The sequence below is a fragment of the Cygnus atratus genome, chromosome 6, assembly GCF_013377495.2.
Source record: "Cygnus atratus isolate AKBS03 ecotype Queensland, Australia chromosome 6, CAtr_DNAZoo_HiC_assembly, whole genome shotgun sequence".
Classification (NCBI taxonomy): Eukaryota; Metazoa; Chordata; class Aves; order Anseriformes; family Anatidae; genus Cygnus; species Cygnus atratus.
In genome coordinates this window covers 38690953-38712660 of record NC_066367.1, presented here as the reverse complement: position 1 = coordinate 38712660, position 21708 = coordinate 38690953, and the positions used below count along the sequence as shown (strand labels likewise).

At 45.1% G+C, this 21708-nt stretch overlaps 1 protein-coding gene across 2 annotated transcripts; it reads left to right on the top strand.

Annotated features, from left to right (window-relative positions):
- The first annotated feature begins 8384 nt into the window (after positions 1-8384).
- On the top strand, positions 8385-21449 carry ARL5A (ADP ribosylation factor like GTPase 5A). Of its 2 annotated transcripts, XR_007708524.1 has the most exons (7): positions 8385-8513; positions 9550-9610; positions 12662-12809; positions 13740-13823; positions 17098-17249; positions 17771-19101; positions 19360-21449. XR_007708524.1 is itself a non-coding variant. In XM_035566086.2 (6 exons), exons 1-6 carry the CDS (start codon positions 8468-8470, stop codon positions 17817-17819), a joined length of 540 nt encoding a protein of 179 aa, XP_035421979.1. In that variant the 5' UTR covers positions 8385-8467; the 3' UTR covers positions 17820-21449. The 2 variants fall into 2 exon arrangements, 1 of the variants encoding a protein (XP_035421979.1); XM_035566086.2 differs by having other exon boundaries at positions 17771-21449.
- Positions 21450-21708: the final 259 nt, after the last annotated feature.

The following is a 21708-nucleotide window of genomic DNA, read 5'->3' as shown; positions in this document are numbered from 1 at the left end:
TGAATACGAGTACGACTAATTTTCCAGTCCTCATACCATTTCTCTTGCTATTAAAATATTATTACAGTAAAGATCAGAGTTCTGGTCCTAAGCTCTGGCTTATACAGAGAGTTTTAGAAATGTTTATACTTTTTTTTTTTTGGTTACCTGTTTTTTTCATTAGGACACTTTTGGATTAATGATAGTTTACCCAATAAAAGTGATACGGCAGTATTAAGATCTAAAGACAATATATGTCAGTGCATTCATGTGCTTGTGAATGAATTAGCAAAGTATTTTAAAAATCTTGAAGCCACTTTAAAGACAATTCATTGTTAAATTCTTAATTTAAAATATTTCCTTTCTGGCGAGTTGTATTTAACAGATGTACAGGTTCTTATACTAGCTACATGGCCGAGCAGTTATCCTATGGGATGTGCACCTCACAACTGACAGTGTTTTCTCAGTGAGTATATTATGAAATTGCTGTTTAAAAGGGAAGACAAAGCCGTTCTATATCAAATTTTAGTTTATAAGTAGTAGGCCAAATTCTGTGATCATTTTCTAAACGTGTTGGGCTGGTAAAAATCAGCTGAGCACCGCTAGTGCAGCGCGGCCCTATGCCTAGATTTTACTCTGAAAAATCATCTTACCGTGGAAATCAGGTGGCGCCCCAGATTCTGTACTTGATAAGCAAGAGGAGTTCCTGAAGCACGCCCCGTGTCTCTTGCTAGTCACACCACTTCTCGTTGTTGAGCCTGCTTCTGGTACCGCGTGTTTCTGGCTGGCTCTGACGGACCCAGGCACAGGAGCGGACGTGGGGTGGAGAGCGCTCGGTGGCTCCAGCAGGGCAGCTGCCAGCGGTCATTCGCAGAGCGTTACTGGTGGTTTCTGCGGATAGAAGAACATTTTACTGGTTTTTTTTCTCCATGTTTGAAAACTTCTTCTGAAGTTGGTATTGAGGGTTTAACCTGTTGTGTCCCTTGCTTCTAAAATGTTGTTTAACACGTACTTGTGGAGTGAAAACTACAAAAAGGAGGACAGATAGCTGTAGGAACAAGAAAATGATGGTAGTTACTGTAGATGTGCATAGACCCTTAAGCTGCAGTTCAGTTTGACTGCAAGTCTTCTGAATTCAGTTTGGTCTCAGTGCTGTAGACTCCTCTGAAATCTCCCCAAATCTCTTTACCACTATCACTCTACCATTCTCAATATAATATTGATAATATTATTACCTTAGAGCATACTAATTTGAGTAAATTAGGGCTTTCATTAGTCACGTTTGCTTTAGGAATATATTAAATGTGTCCTCTGATATATTTTGTTTTCCAAGCTCAGTGCTTTTAAGCCTGCCCTTGATTCCACGGTCTTCACGTTTTTAAAGAAAAAAATAATTAAGAGACCATGAAGGAAAAAAATCAAAATCAAAACCAGATGCATGTTGTGTAAAATGCCATTTATACAAATCTATTTTCTCTTCTAAAAGTCATTACTTTAAAATTAGGTCATACACCCCAGTTGGTGTTAAAGCAGGTTTAGATACCTGGCATTCTGCTGTCGTGTCTTTTGATGCAGTTACCTCCCATTCCTTCAATCCTTACTTCTCCAAAGAGTAACAGGACTGCAAGGTACTGTAACGTAGCCAACTTTAGCTTTGGGGAAATGAAGTTACTGCTATCATTAAAATGAGGCCAAAAGAGAGTATATTATTTGAAGAGCAGTTATTTGAATAACCTTTGTTAGATTGTTATTCGAGTGCAATTTATTTTATATAGAAAAATAAAGGGACATTTTAATAATGTTCTGAAAGGAATTAGCCTGGAAAAGAGCTGAGGATTCTACGTAGTGTCAAAACTTTTGTTAAGCTGGAGACAAAGGTTTTCTCCCTGACATGGAACCCATTTAAGAAGTCCAGAGAAACAGTCTGCTCGAATCCATACACAAAACTGGGGAGAAGGTAGAAATTATTTTGAGGCAGTAATAAGAGTGTGTCACTCCTTTTATGATTCATAGCTAATTTCTCTGAATGTGGTGAGGCGGGGAGTAGCACTGGCTTAGTCTCAGTGATGTTTCTAGACTTGCCTTTTCCCCTCAGACTTCTTGGCAGTGAGGGACTGTCTGGACTAGGTCCTGCAAACACCTGCTGCTGACACCGCGTTTCTAACTGCCTTGTCCGAGAGTCAGTATTTGCAAGTCCGACCGTAAATGTCACATACCACAGATCACATGCCTTACAAATATTTCCTGAAAAACAAAATAGAGTAAACTTGATGCCAGAGTCCCCTTTGATATTACTTCTACTCTGTATAAGCAGTAGAAAATCAATATAGTGAGAAAATATATTGTACAGTACCGAATAGTATATTTTGCCAATGATGTAAAAACAGAGCAAGGGAAAAGAAGCACATTTGTAATAGCACAAATTTACAATTAGTCCACTATTGCATTTGGCATTGTATTTTTGAAAAAATAGGTAGATATTTTGATCCAGCATTAATGGATTTATTGCATTTTCAGTCGGTTTAACTCGTTGCCTGATACTTCAGCAATTTATTTCTAAGGCCTTGCATTTTGCATACGTGACTTGATTTTTCACTAACTTCTATTCCCTCCATAGTAATTAACGAAGAAAGAACCTTTTAAAATTACAAAGTCCACTGCCTTCATTTCTGCTGATTTCCTCCTCCAAACTGAAATTCCATGCACATAAGCAAGCTTCTAATTACGGCCAACCAACGTATAGATCGTGGCAGATGACTGCTGGCTGTACCCAAGGTCCGGAACGAAGCGCTCCCGGTGCCCGACTTGGGGCCGTAACGCTACCAGCCACCGTGTGCGGGGCCGGGAGGTGCGGGAGAGAAGAAGGGCCCACCCGGAGCGCTGGGACACTGCTGAGCATTTAAAACCGAAAGGAAAGCAAGCTTAAGGAACGCGTGCTCGGGCCCAAGGTGTGTTGACATTGGCGGCAGGCCTGGCTCTCCTCCCATGCAGGCAAAGTCAGTGAGGTTGCACAGGAGCAGCACAGGGAGAGAATCGGGCGGTGCAATCGTGTGTACGCGTGAGGAATAGAGGGCTACGGAAAGAAGATGGGAACAACCATTCAAACTTCAAACCGTGGGCCTTGGGCTTCTCAGCTCCCAGCAGATCTGTTCGTCACTGCGCCTGGTTCCCAGGGATGGCTTGGCCGTGCTGCCGCAGCCTCGCCAGGAGCCAGGTCAGAGTCACTGTGCTAAAGACATCACTGCCTCTGCCAGAAAAGATACCCACAAATGTACGTTTTCTTTTCTGCTGATTTGCCCCTTTCTGTTTTTACCTCTATAGATACTGTATGTGTAGCATTCGACAAGGCATGCTGGGTAAAATATACTATGCAAATGTGTACAGTGGTGCATGCTTTGCTCTCCCTATGCTTTTAGTGGCTTTCAAAGAGAAAAAAAAAGAAAAGTGTTGTTATTTTTGTGATCAGAATCATTTAAAAAAGACGATGCAGACTGCATGCTGATAGTATCCTCATTTCTATGGATTTGTTTTATGGAATTTAGATGTACAAAAATGAACTGCATTACAATAACTTTTCTACAATAAATCAAAAACTACAAAGAAACGTTCAAAAGTCTTCTGAGTCTCTGTGTTCAGTACTCAGGATGGGAAAATGCAGAAGAGTCATGAAAACAGTTCAGAATGCTGTGGCATTTTTATTGTTTAACGATAGTTTTTGGAAGCAGCTTCACGTTAGCATTTTTAGTCAAAATTAATGAGATTCTGAACAGAGATGTGCATCTGGTCTGAGATGAACGGTGTTTATTTTTGAATCTATCTGCTCTTAAATAGTCGCAACCCAGAAGCACAGAAATCTGTGTAATATCTCACTACTCCATCAAGAAATAAAATGCTTTCAGCCAACTGCTCAGCGGAAGGATTCTCAAGAACGTTAATGGTCTTTGAATCTGATCCCCAGTATGATCTCATATCAATTTAACATTTGTTCCTAGAAGGAAACACATATTACAAACATAACGTGAGGTATTAAGGAATGAATGAATAATTGAAGCAAAACCAAATGCTGTTTATAGTATCTTGAAAACAAGAAAGCACTGAAAGGTGCTACCTTTAGCTAAATCCAAAAATCAATTGCAGGAGTGGAATTACAGGGCGAGTTCCCTTCTGGAGTTGTTGGGGAAGCAGACTTCTTCGAAGTGAATAACAGCAGCCTAACCAAAAGGCTGTGATCCTCTAAACCTGAAGGGCTGTGCTTTCAGCAGGCATGGCAGTGGGGGACCGAGCCAGCTGCAGGGCAGCACAGGGTTGCACGGAGCTCACCAGGGGTTGCTGTTTGCTCTGCCTTCTGCCACCCACCTCCTCCTCGGGCGCCAGGTGCTCCTCTTGCATCTCCCCGGGCTGTCGGGCACCTGCAACAGCCAGCTCCGTGTGTGCTTCTGCAGCGTTTCAGGGCTGCCTTCTACGGACAGAAATGCATTTACCAGGTAAGCTGTGTAATTATGATGTGAGCCAACTTTGACTTTTATGTATCTAGTGCATGTGCAGGGGCTTAAATGTTTGTAAGTCAAATTACCTTACCTGTGTTCAAAATTAGATAGAAGCATGTGAGTTTTAATCAAAGCTGTTTAAGAGCTCATGGCCTTTCAAATAAATAGAACAAAAATATTTTCTTTTGTGTTTTCATCTGATCCTAAAAGTTAAATGTTTGTAAGCCACAGAGCTTATCTGCCTCCTCTCCATGTTCGGTTTCGTTCTGTGTGGCCGTGCTTTCCCCTCCGCTGGTGAAACCTCACTGCAGGCCGGCAGCACGGTTCTGACCCGTGAGTACCCCCAGTCTGCTTCGCAGTTACCTGGAACAAGACATACACGACCTGACAAAGGCTTTTGGAATGTCCAGGAGGAAATCGTGTAATTATATTTACAAAAAGCCATGCCGATTTCCATTCCTGGAAAGCTCTCACCAGGAATGGCAAGCCTAATGTTAGTGCTATCACGTAAAAAGCAGCAGTGCAGTGAATGTTCAACCAGGCCATTGTGCAATCGTCTTCAATTACAGCTGGACTACCAGAGGGAAGCAAGCGATGAAATCCTAACAGCTTCCTAGTCCCAAAATACACCACATATTCCTTCATCTTGTAAAAATGCCACCCCGTTCTTGCAGTGCTGCTGCAGCTCCTTAGACATTGCTTCAAAAAGCCACAGGGTCTAACAAGAACTAGGTAGGGGGGGAAAAACAATGTCTTTCTAGTTAAAGGTTCGAAACAACTGTGTTTTGCTACCTTCTTGCCTAACTGTGCAAGTTCGGTCACACCTACCTAACCCCGGGACGAGCCCACGGGTTTCGGAATCACTCGGTGTTTACACCGGGGGACTGCTAGTAGAGATGTACCACTGCACCGAGCTTCTCAGCTGAGGTTCAGCAGCAAGGACGAGTAGTTCCTCTGCAGGCTGAATGCTGAACTTGCAGAAAGGAGCTGCTGCATTGCCCTGCCAGTCACAGCCCACCCCAGCGCCTGCCGTGCTGACGTGGGCAGTGGCAGCTCCTGCTGCGTGCCTTGGTTTCCCTTTCGCCTTCCCCTGTCAGCCAGGAGCTGCAGGCGCTGCACTCGGATGCCCTTCCTTGGTGTAAGAGGAGGACCCGAATCTTGGTAACTTCAGCAACTGGACAGCAGGAAGGTGTGTTTGTGCACTGTACTTACATGCAATAAAGTGTTGCTCTTTTTCCCAAGTTGTGCTGCTTGTTGTGTCTGAGGTTAAAAATGATGTTGTTTCAAAACAGGGAACCAAAACTGCACAGGGTAAACAGCCTTCCTTCTCAAAGAAATGCTTTTTTTTCCCCAGCCTGATGGCGATTGTTCACCAAGCAAGGGTTTCAGACTGGCTGGAAGTGGCTGGGCTCACACAGCAGAGCCTGTCTGGGTTTCCTGCCATTTAGCCAGCTGACACTGCGTTGCTGGAAAGAAGCGTGAAGCAGGAAGGCCACGGACAATAATATATTGTATCTAGTTATTGTCAACCTGGATGACTACAGGTGTTACTGGTGCAGCATGTGATTTATTTTTATCCTATTAAAGTTGTAATATTCTGGTTCGTTATCAGGATGTTCATTTTCTTCAACTGGAACGAAAAGCACAAAATCCTGCAGATGCGAACAGAAACTCAGATTGCTCCGGGCCTTGCTACTTCAACTATGGGCCAATACTGCAGCAGGGAAAACAAAAGAAAAGCAAGGAGCCACCATCAGAATTAAAGCTTCTAGAAGGCTTTTAGAAGCAAAAAGCACTATGAGCCAAAATAAGAAAGGAGTATTTTATATGGCGACAGGACCAGATACCATGTGAAAGATGAAAGGAGAATACTAAGCAAAGAGGAGGTGAGAAGATGTACCAGCCTGCACAGAAAAATAGAGCAAGTGGTCAGCATGCACACAGACAGGAGAATGAGAGGCTGTGGTGCGGGTGAGAGGACAACGTGGAATGAGGAGCAAAGCTAGCAACATGTACTGTAAGCGACACTGTGTAATACTGTCACCTCTGAGTGAGGTGACACCAGCATGTCCAGAGCTGCTAAAACCTCGAGGACAGAGAGGCCTCTCCATCCCACCTCAGTGAGACGGAGCACAGCCCCTGGCTGGCTGAGCCCCCACCTGGCCACACCTTCAAAATCAAAGGAACACAACCCAAATATGTTGGTGTTGAACAAGGCTTTAAAATTCTGAAGTTCAGAGAAGCTCTGGAGATATGTTTTCAACTTAGAAAAACAGGCTTACCACCAGTTTCGCTTTTTTCACATTAACGCGTTTCTTCCGAGAAGCCAGCAAAGTTAAATCTCCTTTTTCAGGTAACTGCAGGTGTGTTTATCAGGCCCGCTGGTGTGGTTTAAAACAAAGGCCCCTCTAAGAGCTGCGGGACTTATCTCAAGCTCTGTAGAGAATATTTTGACAAATATGAATACTAGTGCTGAAAATACACATTGCTTAAACTTACATCTAATCTCCAGTCTTGCCGAAAGACAAAACATTACCAACGGATGTAAATTAAGCATTTGTACAGCGGTTTACAAAAGTAAAGGCCTTGAGGTTAAAATGTAGGTGGTGAGGAGCGTGAGCGTGGCCAGACAACTTGCAGATAACAAGAGGAACACAGCGTGGATTACGTCTCCTGTACTTTCCAAGCAAAGTCATTTCCTGGAGAGGGGTGAGAGGCAGGGGCGTACATCCCAACGGGGGCGTACATCCCAACAGGGGCGTACATCCCAAATGTCTCGCCTCGCCTGTGACGCAGGGATGTGCGTATCCTGTCTATGCATGTGAGAAGCAGCCTCTGTGAGGAAAAGCAGCCTGCTGTGGAAACTGGGCTCCTGGGGGCTCTATGGAAACCTTTTCAGGCTGAGTTTCTTCAGAGAGGGGCAGGATTCAGTTTCTGCAGGCCGCCTCTGGCAATGTTTCACTGAGACTGCAGCAGGTTTGCAAAGAAATGTATTTATAGGCACCTCAGGCTCTTGAAAGAAACGTGGCTGAGGGGTTTCGCCACCTGCAGCCCGGAGCACATGTGGGGCAGCTTCTTTTCTGGGTCCCAGGCAGGCTTGCCCCAACTCTGCAGGTGGCAGCCAGAGGGTGAGAGCATGGCCCTGGGCAGCGGGGGACTGGGGGCTGCCAGCTGCGTCCCAATGAGGCTCCATGCGAGCTCTCCTTGTGGGACGGGCCCTACAGAGGAGGCTCAGGGGAGGCCACATTGCTGGCTACAGCTACCTGAGGGGAAGGTGTGGGGAGCTGGGGGTCGGCCTCTTCTCACAGGTAACTTATGATAGGACTAGAGGGAATGGCCTCAAGTTGCACCAGGGGAGGGTCAGGTTAGAAACGAGGAGACATTTTTTAGAGCAGTCAGGCATTGGGACGGGTTGCCCAGGGAGGTGGTGGAGTCACCGTCACTGGGGGTGTTCAAGGAAAGGTTGGACGTGGTGCTTGGGGACACGGCTTGGTGGGTGACATTGGTGGTAGGGGGGTGGTTGCACCAGGTGATCTTGAAGGGCTTTTCCGACGTGTGTGACTCTGACACTCAGCAGGCGGCAGCCACACCCCGCGCACCGCTGAGGGGGCGCTGAGGGGGCGCGGGGCGGGCGGGCAGGCGCTGAGGCGGCGCCGCGTAACTGCCACCGGGAGGGGGGGGTGAGGCTTCCTAACGGCACCGCCCCCCGCGTCAGAGCGCCCGCCCCGCGCCCTACGGTGGCCGCGCTGCGTTGCGGCCGGGCTCTGCGCGGTGCGGGCCGGTCGGTGCGGGCCGGGCCGGGCCGGTCGGTGCGGGCCGCGGGAGGCTCGGGGGCAGGGGGGCGGCGATGTCGGTGCGCGGGGCGCGGCCGTCCCGCAGAGCGCAGCGCGAGCAGCCCCGGCGCGGCCCCCGCCCGCCCGTCCAGGCCGAGCGCCGGGCCGGGCCCTGAGCCGCCCGCCCGCGGCCCCCGCCGCAGCCCCAGCCCCGGGGAGCGGCCGAGGATGGGGATCCTGCTCACCCGCATCTGGCGGCTCTTCAACCACCAGGGTGAGTGGAGCTACCGGCGCTGGGGCTCGTCCCGGGGCACCCCTGCGGGGCAGCCGCGCCTGGCGGAGATAAGGGGGTGATCTCTGCCCGTCTGGCGCTTGGGCAGGCTTTAATGCCGGATTGTCGTGCTTCGGGACCGCTGGGGGGGAGAAAACCCCTTCCCCACAGCCCCCTTCCTGTACTTGGGCGAGTAGTCCCATCGAGACCAGCGCTGCCGGGCAGGTAGGAGCTGTGGGGCACGGCCCGGAGCAGGCAGCGCTCGCCTCTCCTGGAAATCGTTAACGTGGACGTGCTTCACAACACCGAGTCCGGTTTGGGGATGGACAGGGAGGAAGGTGCCAGGCAGAAACAGGCATCGATTCTGGCACCGAGCTCCAGAACGCGCTCACGTTTGTGTCAGAGTGGCTCTCTGTAGCACCCGGTGGTTCATCCGCAGCTAAACCGGGTGAGTGAGGGCTTGAAATATTCACAGGCAAATCTGTTTTCCAGGCTCCAAACCTGCCGAAGGGAAAAGAGGCCTGTGGGAGGCAGGCGGATCGCCCTGCTTGCAGGGCCAATCGCCAGAGTTGTGCTTTTAGCGACTGTTTGAAGAGAGATGAAGGTGTTGCTGGTTGTAACAATAGCACGGTCTTGGACAGGAGCATTTACCGTGTGCCGGAGCTGTGTTCTGGGGAGCTGTGTAGTCAGGGAGGTGACACAGAATGTAGTCTGCTACGGTCTGCAAACGTGTGCAGAAACTCCAGTAAGAAAGCTCTAGCAGTTTAGAAAGGAAAAAATGGGAATGCAGTCTCTCAGAAATGGCTCCTTTGGGTATGTAGATAGGAAAAAGTGACCAAGGCACGCCTTCTCAGACTTGTACACCGGTTTGTACGTCTCCACAGACAAACCGACTTCTAGGTATGGCCGTGAAACGTGGCACCCGAAGTATGTGCTTGCTTAGGTCAGGCTAAAATGCTACATGAACCTTGTTCTGTAACAGTTATTGTTGTGATAGCAAGGTTAACTGTGTGACTTACTCGTAATATTTTTATTTCAGAGCACAAGGTAATCATTGTCGGTCTGGATAATGCAGGAAAAACGACCATTCTTTATCAATTGTAAGTATGAACTGCAGCTGATGTGTCGTGTGCTTCCAAGTGTCTGCTGCATACATCGTTCTGACCAGGTTTTGCCGCTTTCCCTGTTTGTTTTCACTTTGAGAGCACTGTGCTGAAAATTACTGACCAGTATAGGTGGCAGTGGGTCAGAGCATGTGTTTAGGCTTTGGAAAGGTCTGCGTTTTCCCTGATGTATGAATAAGGTTCTGTTGAGAGCTTTTGTTTATCAAATTACATTGCTATTACACTTAATCACAACTGCCTTTGGTGTCACAGTGCAGGCTGTTTGCCAGCTCCATAAAATATTATTATGTTTAGGGTTAGCCACAGGACAATGCTGGTACACTGATCCGTGCCACAGCGTGTAAATATTGAACAAATTGTTCCGTGAGGAGCAGAGCAGTGAAGCCTGACCTCTCCCTGCCGTGACTTGTGTCCTGCCTGCCGAGGTGCGCTCTGTCGGTGGTGACAGAGGATGCAGGCTGAGCGCTGGCTGAGTGCAGGACGGTGTAGCTCCGTGGCGGGTGGCAGCCCGTGCTGCCTGCCCAAGGCTGGATTTTGAGCCACCGAAGGGCTTTGCAGCAGTTTTCAAGCAGTTCCTGCCTTTAGCAGTAGCGTTGGCTTGTGTTCGTCTCGTGCTCACCTTGCTGCTGATCTGCGTGAAACTTGCCCGAGCTTCGTATCGCTGGTCCTCAGCTGCTGCTTGATAAAGGGCTGCAAATCTGTCTGTAGACTGAAAGCATCTAGGTGGGCCAGGCAGCTCAAGGTCTGTTTGCGATAGAAACAGATTTGCCTATTCTCACACGAGGTACTCTGCTATTAGGAAGTGTTCCTAACTCTTCAGTACCAGGAATAGTTCCTGTTAAGTGACATGGTCATCCTGGTCCAATCCTAAACTTAAAATACACTTTTAAATGACGTGGGTTTGGGGTATTTTTGTCAAGTTACAGTCAGTTTTTGCTTTTCTGGAATGTGAAACTTGTGCAGTATTTCCGGCCACTTATGTCCTAGCAAGTTGTGCAAAAACAGTGAAAAGATGAAGGGGGTTGTCATTATCAAACTGAGATTGAGAAATGTAAAATAAATAGCAGGAAGTCGATTTTTTGGACTGATTTTAGTGGCTGCTGCTGCTGAGGGCCATCCTTGGTGTATTTTAAAGCTGCCCGTGTCTTTCTACATCTTCCACAAGTGTCTCATGATTCTTTTCATCTCTTTTCATCTTCTTATTTCTGCAGCCTCAGTGTTTTCCCTTTTGTGCAGCGGATCTCTGTACGCATCCTTTTCCTTTCTACCCTTGTAGTGCAGCAGGACTTCCCCTTCTCTTGTTTTGAAGACGAAGGGGAATACAGAGTTTGCTCTAGATGAGTAGTCTCCTCTTCCTCCTGCTCGTTTCATCCTTACAGAGTCTTTGCATATTGTATTTTTGAATGAAGAGATTGTGCAGTTCCTTCGTGGCAGGTAGGTGTCCTGAGCGTGAGCTCTTACCGCTCGGCTCTGCCCGGCAGCGGGGCAGAGGCAGCAGGCAGCAGCGCGTTAGTGCACTGACCATGGCTTTGGTGTTGCACTGTTGCAGCGGTGGTTCTTCTGGCAGACTGTGGCAGCCCCACAGACACTTAATTTCCTCCCGTTCTCATACTCAGACCTCCCTCTCTCCTTGTTAGCAGTCGGGTTTTGTGTTCTGGCGTCTAGGAAGGCCATTAAGCTCCACGCTAACCTTGGTCCTGGGGGAGCAGGGAGGAAAATCCACCGATCGTATTGCAGACAGAAATGCCAACAGCTTGAGTGTGAAAGGCTGCAGATTCAGCCCGGGAAAGGGGGTCCATGATAGGCTTTTCCAAACATTAAAAGAACTCCGCTAAAACCTGGTTTTTAAATATTAGATCAGCCACAGGCATCTTGTTACACCATTGTTTTCCTTAATTTGATTTTGTGGTTCGTTCTTCTTCTAATCCTTCTTTTTCCCTTATCGTAGCTTCCCCCAAACATGTGTGGTGAGAAGATAGTGTTATGTGCTGCTAAGACACAGGGTAGCTGGGATTCCTTTTCAGAACACTAGACTGTGCCTTTATCCCTCCGTTATCTGTACCCTCTTCAAGAAATCGTCCGGCACTCATACAAGTCTCAAATTGCAGCCTCTGTCATGAAAAGCTCTGCTAAAGCAGTTAAAAAAAAAAACAAGCATACAAAATGAAAAAATGTAGCGTGATTATCAGAAGAGAAAATATTTAAGTTCTTTGAAAATGGTTGACTTGTTTCCTTAAACCTGCTTTTAGGTTGTTTTTGTTTTTTTTTTTTTATACATCCCTTACAATAGAGTTTAAATAATGTGAACTTCAGGAGTATCCAGAGCACACTTTTAGTCATCACTATTTATGTGAAGCTGGTTGTCTTGGTGACAAAGTTGCCCTGAGCATCACTGAAACAATGCATTTGCCATCTTTAATGTCTGCATTCATCTCCACAAAGCAGAATCGCTGGGCTGTGCTGGAGAAAAGAAGCAAGCTTGACATAAAGTAACTGAAATAGGGAGGAAGTATGTTGTAGTGGCTGACGCTGGGAGGAGAGCCAGGCGTGCTGTGTTTGGTGGAGCTGGCTGAAGAGTTGTTGTTTTTCTGCAGCCTTGGAAATCTTGTGGCTTAACCATATTCTTGGAGAAAAGCAACGGCTCTCCCGTACTGCGTGCGTGCCAAAGTCAGCCTGGAAAAAGAAGAGCTGGCTGCTTAGAACAATTTCTGAAGCAAATACTCCCACAGTGTTAAGTTTTAAATATTTAGTTTTGTTCACAAATGCTCTTCCAGCTTTACAATTTAAATGTTATATAGGTCACAGAGGCCTTTTTAAATTTTTTTATTCTCTTCCCACCTCGTCCCTATTTGTCGCATTACGTGTGTTTGCTAGAAGTCACCCACTGAGCTTTTGGCCTTGGAATAGCCATCAGCTTTAGTTCTTACAGAAGCAGGTTGCTTCGGCGGCCTAATAGGTTCGATAATGCCAATAAGTCGCCAGTTCTGTGCTGGCAGTTTCTCACGGGGTTGATGTTTCTCCCTGCAGCTCCATGAATGAAGTCGTACATACCTCGCCTACGATAGGGAGTAACGTGGAAGAGATCGTGGTGAATAACACGCGCTTTCTGATGTGGGACATCGGAGGGCAGGAGTCTCTTCGGTCCTCGTGGAACACCTACTACACAAACACCGAGGTGAGAGCGAGCGCCCCGCTGCCGGGTTTGTCGTAACGGTCGCTGGTGAAGGGCTGCAGCGTACCTGAGGTGCTTTGCACGGTGCTGTGGCTGCTTCGGGGTGCTGGGGTCTGAGCCCTGGGGCAGGTCCCGGTTTCACTGGGTGTTGCAGCTCCCTGTGTTTACAGGCTCCTCGCTGTGGGCTGTGACTGCTGCATCTCTGTAGCAGGTGCTTTAAAACCTGCGAAACCCCTCGTGCAGAAGGCTGAAAGCCCCAAAGTTTTGCTCCAAAACTGGGAGCTCTGTCTTGCAGGCTCCCAGGCTCACCCCCCGAGTTTTCAGAACTCTTCAGTGATGAAGCTGCAGCGCGTGTACTGAGCTTGATTAAAACAATGCTTTAAGTCAAGCTTTCCGACGTGCTATCAGTTGTGGTTTTGTTGGTATTTTTCTAAAGGTTAATTTTTATAATCTTTGTTTTGCTGTGCTTCGCTGTAAGGCGCTGTTACATGTATCTGTGTGTACTCTTGAAGCAGGAGCGTTATGTGTGTTTTAGAATCCCTTAAAAATACCTACTTGCAGGTTAGAATTTGAAACGAAGGGAGAAAGCTGATACACTTTGCCAAATTATCTGAGGGATCTGCCTGCTAAGCGAAGGACCAAACCAGATCTGGGAGTGCAGACAAACAGTTGCTTTCAGTATAAATGTTTCACTTGAAAATGGAAGTCAGAAAAGCTGTCAGAGCTACGTTGTGTCCAAACCGTGGGATACGTTGTTAACCATAGCAGTGCTGTGGGTAACCACGCTCTGGCTGGGAGAAGTGTGTGAGGAACAAGATCGTAGCTGATAATCCAGCTGCCTGTCTGGATAATCTGTTCTGTGTTTGCGTACGTGGCCAGAAAGACAGAGTGTGTTCTTTGAAGTGCTGACTAATGACTTTTGACTTTTTGAAGTTTGTAATAGTCGTTGTGGACAGCACCGACAGAGAGAGAATTTCTGTGACTAAAGAAGAACTCTATAAAATGTTAGCACATGAGGTGAGTAGGCTCTGTGTTTGCTTTGTTTTAATGCTTATTGTGGGTAAGATTTGGTAAGGATAAGGAAGCACTCGCACATGATTTGTGAAAATTCCCATTTAAGTCATGCTCCCAGCCGTGGGTAGTACTATCAGATCCGTCTCGTTCCTGCTGGAGGTTCTGTCTTTTGTGAAGCTCCCAATAAATTTGTAAATTAATATCAAATTAACGATCTTCCACAAAAATAGCTTTTCAACTTCCGAGTGCTTCAGCAAAACAGAAGTTAGGCCTTGTAAATGGACTTATGTTGAAAAAACACAGAGGTCATGTTAAGAATGAGATAAGTTTTTACAAATATTACTTCCTCCAAAAGCTTAATTACCATTTTTGATAGCTTCAGGGTTGCTCAACGTTTTCTGTTTTCACAGTGAAACCAATACAGTCTTACTAGTATATTTTATAACAAATAGCTACAGAACTGAAGAAATTGACTGCCCGTGGCCTTTTTGGCATTTGGAAGCTAACGAAACCATTTGTTTGGGGCAGTTCTGAGGGAATATCAGTTTAAGTTTGCCTCATTAATGCGAACCCTCCTGCACACCTCCACTGCCCACGTTGTCTGCTCTATCAGCTTTTTTTTTTTTTTTCCAATTTGAGGGATAAATGAGGAGTCTTCTAAGGAATAGAAGTAGGGAAAAGAGTGAAGAGGGAGAGGGAGACTTGAGGAAAGCCAATTTGAGAGGAAATGAAATGAGCTCAGGGGAAAGTTTTGCAGTAGATGTTTGCTCCCCCTTTTCTTGATCTGAAAGCTCTTGAAGTCCTCCAGTTAAAGGATGGGTTACTAGGCTGCACCTGTGGTCTTGTTCTTACGGCTGAAAGCTGAGGTTGTTACAATTCTAAGGAAACCTGTGCAATAATGACCTAAGAGTAACTGGGATAGTTGTGGAAATGAAAAATGCATGAATAAACTCTTAAAAGTACATGAGAAAGCTATAGGAGCTGTCATTCCGCACCTATTTGGAATTACAGAATGAGAATATGATTTGCTAACTTTTAAAGACCCTCTTTAAAATTGAGCCCTGTGTTAGTTTGAAACTGAACCATCCGTGTCTGATTTATAAATACTCCACTACCACATAAGCCAAGGAGCATCTATCGCGTGGTGTGGAACACCCAAACACTTTAATGCAGTGCACTGGAACGCACGTAATCTGTCGGTGAAGTGCAGCAGGACCAGAGGCTGGAGTTTTGCTGAAGATGTGTTTTTATATGTCTGTATATTCTCTTTGAGAAAAAAACTTGTTTTTTCCTTCAAATGCTTTAGATTACTATGATTTTTTCAATGTCTTGATTATTTTTTTAATTGTTAATTAACCACAACTTAAATACCATACTACTGAAGTTTATCTTCAGTGATGCGTTGGAGGAATTTGCTGAGAGCCAGAAGACAGGTAACCTGTTTTCTCAGAAGCAGGTGACCTCCTAAAATGTTTCCTTTTCTTTTTTTAACCATCTTGTGATTTTTAGTGGGAGTTAACTAAGAAACCATTTTGCAGAACTATGAACTGCAAAACCTCAACCGCTGTCCAGCTGACACGCAGATTCTGTATAATCTAAACCGTAACTGTTTCCTTCTCCTTGCGTGTCAGAGGCACCTTGATTCTTTGCTCTGACCTCGTAGTCCTTATGTTTACCCTCTTAAAACGTAGACATGATGTGGAGGTCTGTAACTTACATCTTGTGATGCTCCCAAGGGGATAAGTTCTAATAAAGTAAACTGGATTTAAGATACAAGTCTCCCAGGAAAGCTGGGAGAGCAGGGAAGAGGATAGGCCAGTCTCTCATTCGTGCTGGTGTGAGCTGGTAGCAGCTGGGCTGCTGGAAGGTCCCGGGTCCTGCTGCCCTGGGTTTTGGTTCTCTTTTTTAGCGCCCTCCCCTGCGCTAGCTCTGTGGTTTATGTGGCCGTGCGTGGGGGCGTTGGTTTCACCAGCTCAGGTCTCTGGTGCGGTGTGGCTGGCTGCTCGGCTGCCCGGACAGAACAGCTGGGGCAAGACCGGTTAGGAAACCAGAGGGGAGGAACGGTCCCAGAGCTGTAGCTCGTGGCTGTCGTGGCTCTGGTGGAGCGTTGCATGTGCCATGGGGGGGCTGTTGCCATCGTGCCTGCTGCTGCCACAATTCGAATTTCTCAGCTGCACTACTTAGTCTGTTGCAGGAGCTAAACAAAGTCTGCGTCTTCTGTTTTGTAATCTGCAAATGAGGGTGCAGAAGTTGTTAATGAGCTGAATTTGAAATGAGGGAAGTTTGAAACTCCAAGCAGTATACGTGCCCTTGCTTCGTGCTGAGAGGCTGCTGCTGTGCTCAGAAAGCATCCATCTAACAGCTGAAGTGCCCGCTGTCTCACAACAGACAGGGATACTCTGCTAACCTCCCCCTAACCCTCTGAGACTTGAAGAGAACAACTATACGTATAAGCTGAAATGAAAATCAGATACCTATTTAGAATGGGGTTTCCTTGCAGTCTTTGAAAACAAATCATTTTTGTTAACTAGCTCAACTGAATTTTTGTAGAAGCAAAATTGACTTGCCCAGGTCAGTTCCAGCTGCTTTCTGAACCAGAGGGTCATTTGGGAATTAACGTTATTGCTGGTAAAAACTAGTGTGCCTTATAGGCATTTAAGTGGTTGGCTTGTTTCGGCTTTCTGGAAGGCCCTGTTGCTTTCAGAGGGACAGATTTTTAATAGTATGTGTCTGTACTAGCGCAATTCCAAGCAGTTTGAGATAAAATAAGCTTGGCCCTAGAGTCACTGATCTCTGAATTGTTGTACTGATGGCTTAAGTATTGCACGGGGCATTATACAGGCATTAGTGTAATGTGCTTGTTCATTTAGATGCCATCTTTGATTCTAAAGCACTGTAAGTGAAGATTTCCTCCAAACGCTGAGTGCCGTAAAGAAAACAGTACTGCAGCAAGTACTCTGCAAGGGGGGGGGGGGGTAAGCAGAAGGCTCTGAAACAGGTGGGTGACACTGCTGTAACTGCACCGAGTGTGCTCATGGCAGGGACACCGGGTCCCGATCCTCCTGCAGGACAATAACGTAGTGTAGGTAGTTTTAGGCATAAATTGGACATCTGGTCTACGAGATCAAAGATTTCCTGAAGTTAAACACTAATCAGCCTGCAGTGTTTTACAGGCTAGCTTTTTTTGCTAGGGTTTGCGACTCACTAGTTTGCTGTTGTAGCTTTTGCCTCCAAGGGCACATTTGTAATTGCCTTCTTTTTTCTTCTTCCTCCCAAGGACTTAAAAAAAGCAGGTTTGCTGATCTTTGCTAACAAGCAAGATGTTAAAGAGTGTATGACAGTGGCTGAAATCTCTCAGTTTCTGAAACTGACTTCAATTAAGGATCACCAGTGGCACATTCAGGCGTGCTGTGCTCTAACTGGAGAGGGGTAAGAGTTATTCCTCTGTAGGAGGGGAGTCTGGAACGATTTTGGTGTTTTTACTGTGGTAGTTGGTTTTAACACGTTGCTCCCTTGTCAGTAATAACATTGCACTTAAATTTTTGTGTTCAGAACCTGCTGGCTTAGGATCAGAGTGACCCAAACCCCAACTTGCAAATCAAATCTGCAGTTCCAACTCCTAGAGGTGTAGTTTTAAACGACCGGGGCCTCATGAGGGTGAGGGTGGGAACAACCTGAAATTTGTTTTGGTTTATTAAGAATAATCATAATTAGAGAGAACTGCAGTGTGTGTGTTGGAAGCGCTGTGAACTGAAGTCTCTCACCCATAGATTGCATAATAAGACCTAAAAAAGTGAATTGTTTCTGGAAATGATGCCTTCAGTCAGAATTACAGAGCTCTCAGGAAGAGTTTAATTGCCGTTCGTGTAAATCGGTGCCATGGAATTAATCATCTGAAGTTACCCTGAGGAGTGCATGTATTCCTTTAAAATTATCTCTTTTGTTTACAGACTCTGCCAAGGACTCGAATGGATGATGTCAAGACTTAAGATCAGATGATTTTTAATGACCCCTTTGCACAGACATTGCTTAAAAAAAGCTGTACCCGTGATTACCCTCACAGTGGCAGAATTACTGGGTTAGATGTATTTATAATGAACTGATTACAACTTTATTTTCTACGTAGATACACACATGTATTAAAAATTAAGACCATTCAGCAAAAAGAAAGATGCGGTTGATGGCTCAAGTTTGTTTTCCTGGTTGTTTTCCTCCGGGGATGCACATAAAAGCTGTGATCAACCTTCTTTTCAAGATACAGCCACTCAAAACAGTCTGATGTTGAGTGCGGTGAAGATGAAGCAAGAGAAAGGAACTTTTATTTTGGGGTTTTACTATTCCATTGTAGTCCTCTCTAGTTGAAGATGTGGCTTCATTATTCCAGTAAATTAGCAAACAAATCAATGGCATAGATATCAACTTTCCAGTATTTTTAAAGTTACTGATGTTACAAATGCAAAAATATTTTCCTGTATGTGTACTGTACATATTTGTGTATATTTATACCTCAATTTTAGGTTAATTGCAATCTGTTCAGACCAGTGTGTAAAGCTGAATCAGTATGTTGACAGTAGTACTAATATTTGACATTGCCAACGTGTCACAGCTTCTTTTCCTTTGTTATCCGTATGGCTGTAAGGTCCATCAGGCAGTTGGCTCACCACAACTTTATAAAGCAAGCTCTCTCTTAGGACAGTTGCTTGTTTCTCACGTGATTTTTAGTTAGATTTTTCATAATGGGTTGGGGCATATGGGTTCAACTTCAAATTACAGTATCGGCAAACAGTAAAAATTCGCCAAAGAGTTTAAAACAAAACAAATTTTCTTTTTTTTTAATGTAGTCGTCATTGGATTAGATGATTCCAAAAAGTGCATGTCATGCTGTCCTATGCTACTGCTTTTCTTTTGTTGCAGCACATGTTCGTTTGTGATTCAAGTCTCGTGGAATTACCTTTAACTCTCCTAAAGGGAAAAATGTCACCTTTTTTTTTTTCCTCCTTAACCAAAGAAGAGAGACGAAAGTATGTTTGAAAGTCCCACTGGAATCTTACAAAACTAGTCATACTCTCTGCAGGAAGTGTTTTTCAGAGGAAGAGGCGCACTTCTCTTTGATAGCATCAAATGTATATATACCTATATGCAATGGTTGGAACTGGGGTGGGGAAGGGGAACAAAGTAGACTACACTACTTGAAAAGCCGTAAGTGACCCCTTGATCATGTTCCCACAGAAGTTCCAGGGCAGTACTTCCCGAAAATATAACTCCCTTGCATGGTCCCCAGGTGAGTTATACAGAAGTGTCAGACACTATGTGATTATCTTTTCTTACTGTGGTATTTGGTGGGGTGGTTGTGCCACGCAGACGGTCAGAATTACCATTTTAAAGGATACAGGCTCTTCAGTGGGATGGTTTGAAATATTACCAGTATTGTAAAGGTGTACATAGCCTTAATCCTGGGCTTTTATGTTGGAGATGTGTGTTTGAAGGGAATAGTAAAATGAAATAAAAACGCCGTTTATAATGCCCTTCCCTTTCGTAGCTCATGCAACTGATAAGGACGGAAAAGACGTTTTAAAGAATAAGCTTAGAGTGAACTTTCTAAGGTGCTTTTCTTGGTTATGGGGTAATCCAGTCAGCGCACCTGCCTTCCCATTTGCCTGCTTCACCGGGGATCATGTCGTGAATTTGTGGGGAAAAGAAGGGAGTCAATTTCAAAAGTCTGTATTTAACAAAGGCAGGTAAAGAATTTAACTTTTTAATATATTTTTGGTATCTCTTTACAATGCTCATTGGCTAGGGAACCTGCTGTCTTTGTTAAACATTTTAATGTGTACATGCATATATTTAGAGTGCATGCACATGGATATTGGTATGTAACTGGTGTATTGCAAAATGTGTAAATGTTTGAAGAAATAACAACTTAATGCAAAGATTACTTTCTCCGTTTATCTGATAGTATCTTCAAGAATCAAACTGTGCACTCTTGCATATAAAATGGAATTGTACATTTTCTAGTCTCAAAAAAGAAAAAGCAGACATGCTTATAAACTTAAGTGTCTGGTTTTTGAGTCTCGTCTTCCCTTTCATGCCTTTAAAATATTTTGCATTGGCATTTTTAAGTACTGTACACTCTTGCCTGAATGTGTAAAGGTTGCATGTTGTTTTTTGTTTGTTTTTAAGACAATGAGTCCTTCCTGTTCACGGAGCAGGTTTTCGATAGCCACTTCTTGCTGGAATTTGCTGCTTACTCCCTCACTTTAAATTTATAGGAGCAACTATGTCCATATAATGAAAGCGTGGTGGTGGTTTTTTTTTTTTTTTTCCAGGTATGGCTTATGTTGCAACGAGACACCTTAACTTACACTGACTGTCCTTTTCCCTCTCAGTATCCTGGCCACTTATGTTTTCTGTGGCCTCTAAGGTACTGCAGTGGCAGCAGACCCCTAGCAGGGAGCTGGGAATAACTGCACACGTGAAGTCCGCCTGTGCAAGCGGTGTCCTTTGTGCCCTAACGAGCTTGTAAGCCAAAAAGCAAATCGTTGCCTGTGTGTTGGATGGCAAACAATGCAGCCTTAACCCAACTACGAGAGCGTGTCATATCGCAAGTAACCAGCAGGCTTCTTTTCCATCTATTTCACGACGCCACAGTATTGTAACGGGGAGATTTGCCGTTCAGTAGCCAGAATTCAGCGGTGGCCAGTGCTTGCTGAAGCAGCGCGTGCCTATAGCATTCCTGGCCGGGGCTTAGGAAGCAAAGGAAGACGTGCCTTCGCTTTACGTGCTAGATTTGCAGCCTCTGAGGGTGGATTTTGTCTGTGGTAGCTGCCCAACAGTGTGTCCCCTCTCTGTAAACAGGTGACTGTCCCAAATTCTCACAACACCAAGCGGTGGCTGTGACCTTGCTCAAGGTGCAGCAAAGACTGGAGAAAGCAAAATAGCTGCGTCCAGGTGTCGCAGGGGAAGTTTTTGTAGAAAAGTCTGTCTGGCTGAAGGCTTATCACAACGACAAGCGTATCTGCTCAGATACTAGTGAGAAGGCTACGCAAGCATATACCCTAAGGACACTGTTGTGGCTGTGATGGTCTTTTCCTTTGCACCCTGCCTTTTAAGTAATGTTACAAATATTTTTAAACCTAGTTGTGCAGCAGAACTAGAGAAGCGCAGACAAACTTTTGAACTCACGTAAGCCCTTTATTATGTGCTTCTTGTTTACAGCTTTTTTCGTTTCCCTGTAGGACAGTTCATGGCTTTTTACACAGCTCTGCCCATAGAAAAGCAAGTTAACTGCATCGATGCTGTTTATAGCTTCTCTCAGTTATTGTTTGGAAGTGATTGTCTTAACATGAGTCATGACCTTGAGTTGTATCGCTTTTGTGTTTTTACCCTCTGTGTGTTGTCTTGCCTTTCAGAGAAAAAGCTTAAGATTACTTTCCCTTCATTCTTTATGTAATTCTTTCTTAGGATGTTACATAGAAAAAGGGAGGTGTCCTGAAAAAACGGTTATTTAAGTTTATGTTGCAGAACAGCATTTTTCTAGCAAAAACCATACCAGTAATTCATATTTCAGTAATCTAATATTTAGATGTTTCTTTTGGTTTAGCAAACAATAAACTTTTTAAATTAGCTGTATTCAGTGTTGTCTCTATGATCTGAAAATTGCACGGATTTTTAATTGTGAGAAGAGGGTGGATATACAACTTGGAAAATACGAAGAGATCAATTCGGCCCATTTTTTCTACATTCTTTTTTTTCTAGGGAGGCTTAGTAGCTGTTTTCCTATGCATTAAATAGTATGTTCCCAGGGGTGTGTGTGTGAGAGAATGCTAGACGTATCTGACAGGCACCTACTACAGTCTATGCAGCCCAAGTGCCTAAAACTAACCTACTA